Here is a 10784-nt window from a genome sequence, read left to right on the forward strand (position 1 = left end):
AAAGATTAAATGTATTAAGACAACTAATATTTTCTTTAAAATAAAACATGTTGGGGTAGAACAGGAACAGACTACTGCATAAAATATAAAAAAAAGATTTTATATGTAAGCAAATGGCATGAGGCAAATGCTGTACTCACAGAGTCTACTACAGAGTGCTATGACCTCCATTCTTCTTTCTCACTGAGAGTATCAAGCAACATTAAATCTAAATACACAGCTGAGGTCTTCCTCTTCCTGTGCAGGTCACTTTACTTCTTGTGTTGAGCAGACATTATTGAGTAAGTGTTTCCCTTAAAAAAAATGTTGGATAAGAGAAACTGTTCTGACTAATGGCAGTGTGCGTCACAATAATTATAATAGTGTAAATATAAATATTATAGTTAACACGTGAATATGTTAAACTGTGGGTATGGTGTGTGCAATGTTGTGCTCCAATAAAAAACAATGAAATGGAGGTGGCTTTGGTCCATCAGACGAATAACTCAGTCCGTTTTTAGGACTTATTTTGTAACATCTCATACGTTTTGTACTATTTACTGTCCTTAGACACAGCAGCATTCCCCAGTCAAAAGTTGACCCCAATCAACTTTCTGAACCAGTAATTACACATAGTCACTCTTTTTCTGACGTTATGAGCCCGAATTAAAGCACTCACATTTCTACTGCCTCCACTCAGGTCGGTCTTGGCTTTTGCTCCAGCATTTTTATAAGTTTCACCCAAATTTCGGTCCTGGTTCCTGAGAGATAGGCCGCCTAATGGCTCCTATATCTTACCGGCTGTTGACTTTCTAGCTGAATTAATACGCCAAATGAGGGCTGAAAGAGAAAAACTACGTGCTGAAAAAACCATTCTTGAGCTCAACTCTGTTTGTTTTAGATTACAGATTTTGATTATTGATGCTTTGAGCACGTAATGCACAATCAAAAGGAAAGTCAACCCGCGTAGCCTACTTGTGTGTGGTTTTGTACATTGCGCTGTTCATGTGTTTCACCTTGTGTGAGTGAAATAAGACCAGAAATTGCCATGTATATGCTAGAAAGGGATTGTTAACCGACCGGGTACTATCCCAGTGTTTCCTGGATTTAATGCAAGTGACTTCGTTAATAACCGGTCTCGCAGTTGCTGTGCGTTTTTTGTTTTTTTGTCAATTTAGGCTTTCTTCCAGCGACGTCTTGTTCACTTTGACGAGATTCTAAACATGTCAGCTTCCAGCGACTCGTTTCACTTTGACAGTAACAGTTTGGATCACTGTGTCGGAGTCTGGGGTCTTTAGCTGTGGTAAGTCTTTGTGTTAATTTGTTTGTTTTTGTTTTGGGTTTGTTTTTGAGTCAGAGATCAAAGAAATAAGAACTTTATAACAAAACACTAAAGAATGTGGTAAAAAAAAACAAAGGGATTTTTTCTACATGTTACTGAAGAAACTCTGAATAACGTCAGACTGTTTTTTCTCTGTCAAACTGTGAGCACATACAAGATGACAAATGATTGTCAGTTGTTAAAAGTGTGAGAGCAGGTTAATTTCAAAATAAAAGGTCATAGTCTAAGCTGATCTGTGTTCCTGGTGAGTTTTTGATGGGTCACCTCCAGCCTTGGCTGAGCCTTTGTGCTTTTCTTTAATGTATTTGCCAAATAGAGATAAAACACAGAGCTGACTGCAGCAGCAGGTTTCTCAGATTTAGTCAGGCATTAGTACAATGTCAGGAATGTTACTGCTGTGACTGAACCACAGGGGTGTGACTACTGTTTACTCCACTGTTAAAACCCTCATGCCGTCCTCAGGACTGCATTTTGCATCATTTCTACACCTTTGTGTACAAATATCTAAACAATGTTGATTTGATTGCATTATTATTTTTTGTGTAGTGCCTCTCGACACAACAGTTCACTTTCAGCCTATCCTCTCGACACAACAGTTCACTTTCAGCCCATATCACTGCCTCACAGGTGCTTTATAATTGCGGTAATCAGCTACCTGGCAACTGGGTCAAAGTACAGCCTTTTATTTATATGTAACCCATTATAGAAGGAGCTAAAAACAAGGAATAAAGAAAAAAAAACACATATATATTTATGATTTTAGTTCAACAATTAACTTGGTTTAAAACACTACAGTAAGATTTCTCTTTAGTGTAAACTTGATCATTAATGAGTAATGTATTCTTAACTCATATGTGACCCTCTACGTATCTAGTGGACATGCCTGAAGTCTGTCCCTGAACAACATTTTATATCAGACAACAGGTGTGGTTTGTTTTGCACAGAGTAGATTTTAATAGACTGAGAGGTAGATAAGACAGATCGAGCAGGTGCAGGACAGGTTATTTGATTTAAGGACTTGACTTTGAACTTGCTGATTGAAAAGTGAGCCAACAGTAAGATATCCTCAACTTTTCTCACCATAATTTCATTTCCAGTGTAAAAGACAATGTCTTACAACTGTACTGTATTTGAATTTTTAATACATGTGCCTGTGTATTTGAATTTTTTTGCAGCACACAATGCCTCAACACAAGGACAGACGATCCTCTAAATCTCAACTCAGTGTATGGACTATAGTGTTTTTCCACTCTGTTATCATTCTTCAACTGACACAGATCAATGCAGGTAATGTATCCTCACAATTAATGACAACAGCCAATATACTTTTGATATGTACGCTCAGGATACGCACAAAGTACAGATTTATTAACACCTCTGTGTAAATGAAGACATTGTTAAATAAGCACTGTCATATGGATGACAGTTTCAACAAGAACTTATCAGCAGGTGTAAGTATTTTCTTGGGTTGCATTAAAAAATTAAATTAGTAGTTATATTAATACTATAAACTATGAAATACACATGCTTTAAATGTAATGTTGTGTACGATTTACTGAAGCAACGAGGGTGTTTCTAAATTGCATTGGTTGCATTATACTTTATGGCAAAATGTCATTACACAAATATTAGTTTGTAATATTGTATTCAAAAGTGTTTTGTAACTAGAGAACAAGTGAGGAATCAATCAAGAAGGAACACTTAAAAATGAATGTCAACAGTGCATTTGAAATTGCAACCAGATGTGCTAAGAACATTTGGATTCCATCACAAAATGTTTTTTAACTCAAGGTCTTTCAAATGTTGAAATAATATCAATGGTGACGGTTTAACAATAGTTGGCGGCGCCATTGTTCAAACAAACAGGTCAGTGCACTACTAAGAATGAAAGTGAAAGTGTCCCTTTAGATTAGTCATATTTTATAACATGTTAAGGTTAAAAAGGTCTTGTATAAGAGAGAAGTGTCAGAGTTTATGACTAAGTTGTTTTTTGGGGAGTTTTTCACGTGTGTAACCTAATAAAATAGCGACTATTTATTACTTTTTCAAATCTTCCTAACAGTTTACCATCGTTACATTTTCCAATCCGGTCGTTAAGTGATGACGTGACGAATCCTACTTCCGGGCCTAAAGTAGTCTGCGTTTAATATGGCTTTTGTGTTGTTAACATGTTTAATGTTTTGTATTTTCTTCTATTTAATCTCAAAAAGCTCCTAAAACAGTCAGTGATCACCGTTGACCTCCCTCGGCTTTTATTACCGCTAATCATTTATTTAAGCTCAGTTTTTAAAACCTTAGGATGTAACTACAGCCCAGCCCATGCAGCAGTATATGAATGACTAACCTCGTATTGTGTGCACCCTCAGAGGACTTGATTAAACATCCATAATACAGACAGGAAAGATTTTTATTCTTCAACTCATCCATGTTTCATGATAAAAAGATATTACACCCATATTCAATTCTAAGTATTTACACATGTTAACAAATTAGGTAAAAACAACCTCAAAAAAATGTCAGAACATAATATCCTCTACTGTTATTATTTATTCAACAACAGCTATGCCAAAATGCGGAGATACACTTAAGAGTACAATTAAGACGACAACTATCTCTCAGGCACTGCTAATAAAATGTACTTAATTAATTCATCAACAAGCATGACCAACTCTGCAAAAGCAGAGATTTGGAGAGCTCCTGTGGAGCGTTGATTTGGGCTTGTTTTACAGCCACATGACCTGAAATTAGCATAAATTAGGTCAGTCAGTGTTATAATGTCCAACCACTGAATTTTAGTCAGGATAAGGTCTGACCTTATCCTGACTAAAATTCAGTGGTTGGACATTATAACACCTTTGCGCCAAATCCCACCAAATCCCACTGAGCCAAATAGTTCTACAACAATGTGAGAAACTAGTAAAGTATAGAAAATTATTCTTTGAAGCAACTTCAAGTTATTGAAGAAAAAAAGAAAAGAATGAAACCCTTTTGCTTCACAGGTGAATCTCTGACAAACAGTCAGTATCGAATGTTCGCAGTAATTGGTCAGACTCAAGACATCATCCTACCATGCAAATTGGATCATTCTTTGGATGTCGTGGATGAGATGGTAGAGTGGTCAAGATCTGACCTGAATCCCAGATTTGTCCACGTGTGGCGGTCAGGTGAAGATCATCTGGTTGGCCAAAACCCATCCTACAAGAACAGAACGTCAGTGTCCACTGAGAAACTGAAAACAGGAGATGTATCACTGAAAATTACCAAAGTGAGGCTGTCAGATGAAGGAACATACAGGTGCTTCATTCCAGGACGGAAGGCAGATTTTAGTGTTGAACTTGTTGTCGGTAGGTGGACAAACTCTATATGCTGCTACTGTTAAAAATTGGATTACTGTTTATATTTTATGTCACAGTTTTATGTGTTTTTAGAAGCTGATATTGAAATAACTGAGGTCAGCCCTGGAGTGCTAGAATGTAAATCCAAAGGCTGGTATCCAGAGCCGGAGGTGTTTTGGCTGGAGAACGAGGGAAAGATCATCTCTGCTGGGTCTAAAGAGATATTGAGAGGTCCTGATGACCTCTATGTCCTCAGCAGCAGACTGACTCTGGAAAAAGGACGCGGCAACAATATCACCTGTAGAATCCAACAAAACAACCAGTACAGAGAAGCCAAGATCCATGTTCCAGGTTAAGTTTTTTTTTTTTTTGCCTGTCCCGTTTGGCTCTTTTGCCATCAGAATTGTTGTCTAAAGGCAAAGAAAGATGCCCAACGGATTTACTTTACCAAATTGACCATCCCAGCCTTGCCGTAATGGTCCATTTGATTCACCTTTTATTGTTTATTTTATTTTCACTTACTGAATACGGGACAGACTTGACTGGGGGAAAGAAAGAGGGAAAGAGAAACAGCTGAGAAGAGGGACGGGGGAGAAGGGCAAAAGACAAAAACCAACAGAATGAGCAGAAAAAAAAAAAATGCATATATCAATCACCTGGATCACCTGCTGAGAAAGAAAAAAGAAAACAAGCAGAAGAGAACAAGAGTAATAGAATAAACAACATCACAATGATATATGGGAATATGACAGTAAATACTAAATATTAAACATTATTGTGCAGCACATAAGATCAACAGAACACAGTGTGCTTTGAGGTAGGAGCCAAAAAGGGTGTAGTTTGTGGGTGTGATCACCCGTGTGTACACCTGTGAGCATGGACGCGCTTGTTTTTTTTTTTAAAAGGTTCCTTCATGTAATGATCTGCTAGAGGGTGTGGGGGGGCCACAGCCCCGTCCTCCAGGGCATGAAGCAGGTATGGAGGAGATCAAAACTCCAGACATCCAGAGGCCCCCAGAACACAAGAGACCAAGGAAGACCAACAGAGGGGCAGCCGCGCCACTGTCCCAGAAAGAGCTGAGGAGAGTCCCAGATGAGGGCTCACTCAGCAGCCGCGGAGCAGAAGCCAGGGGGAGTTGCAGTGACGCGCCCGTGAGCTCCGCCGGCAGCCAGCCGTGCCTGAGTGACCGAGCCCCAGGCCGAGAGGCCGGGGGCACCCCACCTCCGAGTTTTTTTTTTTATTGTGTGATGTGATCCATATTTAAGCTCCAACCTAGCAACCTTGACAAAGCCTATGTCTGTTTATTAATAATTGTCATATCTTATGTACTTTATCATTTCAGATGCTTTATCAGCTAGATCCACCATTGCTGGTTTGATTGCTGGAGTCGTGTTTATTATTTTTGTGGCTTTTCTTGTTTGGAAGTGGAGAAAATGCAATATGGGTGAGACTCTGATATATTTTAAAGGCCTTTGACTGCTGCTGTTGTCGTGGTCTCAATGTACTGATGGATACCGATAATGAATTTTCTTTGTTTAGTTGAAGTTATATTCCTGTTCAAATTTCATCATTTTATACAATTACTTGAAGTTCAGGTCTATAACGACATTATTGATGGTTCTGGCAATGATGTTTATATATCACAACTAACTAAAGTCCACAGTTCAACACCACTGATGGCAGAAGATTAAAAGATAATATTGCCAATATACTGTTTCCTATCTTGTCAGATAAAACCGACAAAGTTCATAGCAATTTATTTTTGTCTATGAAAACCATCATTTTGTGGTAAAATGCATCACTGGTTTCCCACCAGTGTTGAAAATATTAAAGGTTTGATGTTGGTGTTCCAAACAATGGTTCATGTCTAAGTCTAGCTGCAGCTGTTAAATGTTTACATATGCTGGTGTATGTTGCAGATTTATTTAAAATTGAATCCAACCAATCCAAACATCATACCAGTAACATATCATTATGCACATGTTATGTTACTGTTACAATGTGATGTGTGTATGTTTGCATTATATATTCATCTGACTTATGCCTATAAAGTTTTTTTTAATTCACTGTTAAAATGAATATTTTAAATATTTTATTTACTTATTTAATGTTGTTAATATTAGAAGACATTTTAAGTTAGTTTCAAATTGGTCAGAAACATATTATTATCATTATTATTCTTATTTTAATAATACTATAAATTCTTATAAGGTAATTAAAATTGTAACTTTTATCATCTGTACTTACACACAGAGACCAAAAAGTGCTGTAATGATGGAGAATCACAGAGTGGAAGCATGGATAAATCATGCCCGTCAGTTATAGAATCACAAAAGGAACCTCTGATGAAGCAAGATAAGGTTGCAGTGAATGACACTGCACATGTCAGTACAGAACCTGAATCTTCATGTCAAAATGAGGTGGAAAAGGAGTATGATATTGCCAACAAAAATATTCCTCAGACAACAAAAAGTGGCACACAACCAGGAAGAGAGACAGCAAATGCTCTATACAGAAATGACGAGGCCCAATCAGGTAATGGGAGACAAGCACAACCTGAGCAATTTGAGAATAACACCAAGAGCAGAAAGGATGAAATCCCAAATCAGAGTCTGATGGATGACAGTGGACAAGAACATCACCCTAAACAAGGACAAGAAGCAAAGAATGATACCAGCACTGAGGAAAACAAAAATAAAACACAAACTATAAATGATGAAACAGCACCTCAGAGTGCAAGTGCAGAAGAAGGAACACAAAGTACTCATTCTGAGGGCAAAGAAATTAAATGCCAACACAGCAATACTGGTGTGAATGTTTATATGAATGGTGAGAAAAATCCTCCCACATCACAAGAAAGTGGGACAAACCAAAATCAGATTGGTAGTGATGTTGCTGCAAATGCATCAGAAACACCCGCAAAGAAGCCTGATTCTGAGGAAAGCCAGTTAGAAAAAACAACTGTAATGAGTGAAGGTCAAGAAGAAGAAGCTGGAGGGAAAATCATCAATCCAGCAATTAATAACAAACAGAATAGATATAATGAAACGCAAGATCTACCTAATGAAAACAAAACCCTGCCTTCACATTCTGGAGCAAATGAAACAAACCAAGACCAGTCAGATAGTGATACTCAGGAAAAGCAGCCAGGAAATAATCCAACAACAGATCAGATTTTAACAGGTGTTGATCATCAACAACAACAACAGCCCAGAGAAGGACAAGAAACAAAAAGGGATTCAGAAAAACATGTGAAGGATGGAAATGGAGATGAAACACAAACTACAAATAATAAAACAGCAGATTCAAATAACAAAGACACAAGTCAAAATGATCCATCAGAGGGAAAAGAGCCAAAGGATAACAGGGAGAAAGTTTGCAAGTCAAAAAACAAAGCTCAGCCTTTGGATTCAGAAGGCATTACAACAAACCAAGAGCAGTCAGGCAGTGAAACACAGCTTAATACTGAGGAAAAACAGTCAGGAAATACTCAAACAACAGATCAGAGTCCGATGGAAGGAGGTCAACAAGAAGAACAGTTGAGGAAATCAAGTGATGCAAAAAGTGTTCCAGAGGACGAGAAAAAGGATTCGAATGGAGATGAAACACAAACTACAAATAATGAAACGGCAGATTCAGCTAACAAAGACATAAGTCAGGGAGGAAACCCAAAGGAAAACACAGAGAAAGATAGCAACTCAAAAGCCGGTGCTCAGCCTTCAGATCCAGAAGTCAGTACAACAAACCAAAAGAAGCCTGACAAAAATCAGTCAGGAAAAAGTACAACAGAAGATCAGAGTGAACAACAAGAACTGTCCACAGAGGGAGGAGAAATAGAAAATGATGCAGAAGAAGCTCAAGACACAGAAGGTCAGGATTTGTTTTTGACATCTTTGCATCACTATTATTTATGAATGTCAGGCTTTTCATTCCAATGTGACACTGATTAGATGGGGATATTTCAATTTTCTAAAATTTGTTAGACAAATATGTAAAAAATGCCAATATTTTTAGTATTTAACATATTCTGACAGTTTGAGTAAAACTAAAATTAATTAGTCTGACCCTGGTAAATAAATATTATGTTTAATGGGGTCACACTAATGACACGCCACATCTAACTTTGATAGGTTGGAAGATACTGTTGTACGCCCTAGGCAGTACTAAAAGACTCCATGCAGCTGTCATTCATGGGTTGATTCCATACTAAAAGAGTTGACAATAAAAAAAAGGTTCTCAACTGATAATAAAAAGGTATATAGTTAATACTAATTCATATTAGTTGACATAAGCATAAAAACAATGTAGATACAGTAACTAAATTGTTAAAAAATTGTTATTTTTAGTGTTGCATTAATGGTTGTCATTTTATTTAAGAGAACTGTGATCTGTACATTACTAATTGGCTAGTAAGCCTTTTCTGGAATCAATTGATAGTGTTTCCATTCTCCACTAGGGGCTTTTTGTGCACTCTCCTCATTGCAAAAAAGGAGTGCATGAGAGAAGCAACACAAAATCACTCTCATGATTCTTTCCCCTTGTTTTCTGGGATGTAAAAATAACCATATTTTTTATGTGGTAACCTGCTTTTATACTGCTATTGTATTTATTTATTTTATTTTTTCAAAGTTTACATTGAAAATAATGACTACTGCAATGGTAAATATATGACAATTAGCATTTCAGGCACAGTTTGTCTGGATGTGTTTACTAACTATGTGTTATATGTTTATCCAGTTGACTGAGGACGAACACTCATACAAGAAAACCTCACCTTGAGCCAGAGAAGGAACAAACTAAAAGAAGTCGACTTTAAATATGGCAAAAGGAAATGCAGACATGGAAAGTCAATCTACACCCAATTTAACAGCAGTATAAAGGACAGAGGTTGATAACATCTGCTAGTGGAGTGGATGAAAGATAAAATACTGACCGGGTGGAAAATGTGGAGCAACTGGAGGCAGACAAGTCCACCTGCCAAAAAGAAAAAAGAAAAAGAAAACCAGTAGAAAGGGGACAAGACTAACATGGAGATGTTTAAAAAAAAAAAAGACAAAAAAATGAAAATTCAGAAGCAATCACAAAATAACTGTGTTACATGTGTTATCTGCTGTTGGACCTCCTTATCAATAATACCTGTTTTTTGATACTGCATTTTTATTTGTTTGTGTAGGCATTTACCTTAACTACAGTAACTAAGCATGAGTAACATTTCCAGTGTACTTATCATGATACATTGAGACGTGTTCAAAAAAGCCCTCTGATCCTGGAGGCATAGTAAAAAAAATAAAGACAAAAAAAAAGATTTGTGTCAGGGTTTTTGTCCCCCCTTTTGACCTTGTCAAAAATATTTTTTTTCTTTTTTAAATTTCTATAATCATTCTTAAGACCATATTAGACAATTTTAATTAAGGTATTGATTATTTTTTCTGACAATTTCACCAAAATAGGTATTTTTGCATTTACATGGAGAGAACGAAGCATATGAAGGATGAGTCTGGAAAAAAAGGAGAAAGAACAGCTCATTACAGGAAGCGAGAAGTTTGAAGAATTACAGAAGAAAGAGGGAAGAGGGAAGGGAAGAGGGTAGAGATGGAGGGTGCGGACAGTGAGCTTCAGTCACTAGAACACAGAAAGTGCAAAGACCAAAGGGATACATGGATCTGGAAAACATAATAATGTAAAGCAGAAACAAATTCTTAGGGAAAAGACACACCTATGCAAATTTTCAAATGGCCCCTGAAGAACTTTTGCTTTATACTTAGCAAGTAAATGTCAAAATGACAGGCAGGAAAACCGAAGTAAAGGAACAGAGGGAAAAATCAGTTTGCACGTGGCTGAGATACACAAACAGAAAGACACAATCCAGAGAAACCTCATTTAGAGCAAATCCTGGAAACCTTGAACATTTAACTACAACATATGTCAGGTTGTCGTGTGTGAAGGTGAGGAAGAGAGAACCCAAATGCAGGACTCGCTGATAGGTGAGGACTGGTGATTTATTGTAGAGAACGGAGGAACGAACAGCACATGAGGTGGTCAAAGGAGCTTGCAAAGAAAAGCGTCTGGACTTCTTTAAGTTGCTTGAAGACGTTTCACCTCTCATCCGAGAAGCTTCTTCAGTTCTA

The 10784-nt window shown here is 37.3% G+C and overlaps 1 protein-coding gene across 2 annotated transcripts; it reads left to right on the top strand.

Moving 5' to 3' along the window:
- The first annotated feature begins 1207 nt into the window (after window positions 1-1207).
- On the top strand, window positions 1208-9961 carry LOC102289312 (uncharacterized protein DDB_G0290685). 2 transcript variants are annotated; one of them, XM_042217584.1, is made up of 7 exons: window positions 1208-1282; window positions 2497-2608; window positions 4321-4665; window positions 4750-5007; window positions 5999-6100; window positions 6910-8526; window positions 9394-9961. In XM_042217584.1, exons 2-7 carry the CDS (start codon window positions 2503-2505, stop codon window positions 9399-9401), a joined length of 2436 nt encoding a protein of 811 aa, XP_042073518.1. In that variant the 5' UTR covers window positions 1208-1282; window positions 2497-2502; the 3' UTR covers window positions 9402-9961. The 2 variants fall into 2 exon arrangements, with proteins under 2 accessions (XP_042073518.1, XP_005953129.1); XM_005953067.2 differs by lacking the exon at window positions 1208-1282 and adding an exon at window positions 2279-2376.
- The last annotated feature ends 823 nt before the right edge of the window (window positions 9962-10784 follow it).

The sequence above is a fragment of the Haplochromis burtoni genome, unplaced genomic scaffold (assembly GCF_018398535.1).
Source record: "Haplochromis burtoni strain Fernald_Lab_line unplaced genomic scaffold, NCSU_Asbu1 Contig_2283, whole genome shotgun sequence".
Classification (NCBI taxonomy): Eukaryota; Metazoa; Chordata; class Actinopteri; order Cichliformes; family Cichlidae; genus Haplochromis; species Haplochromis burtoni.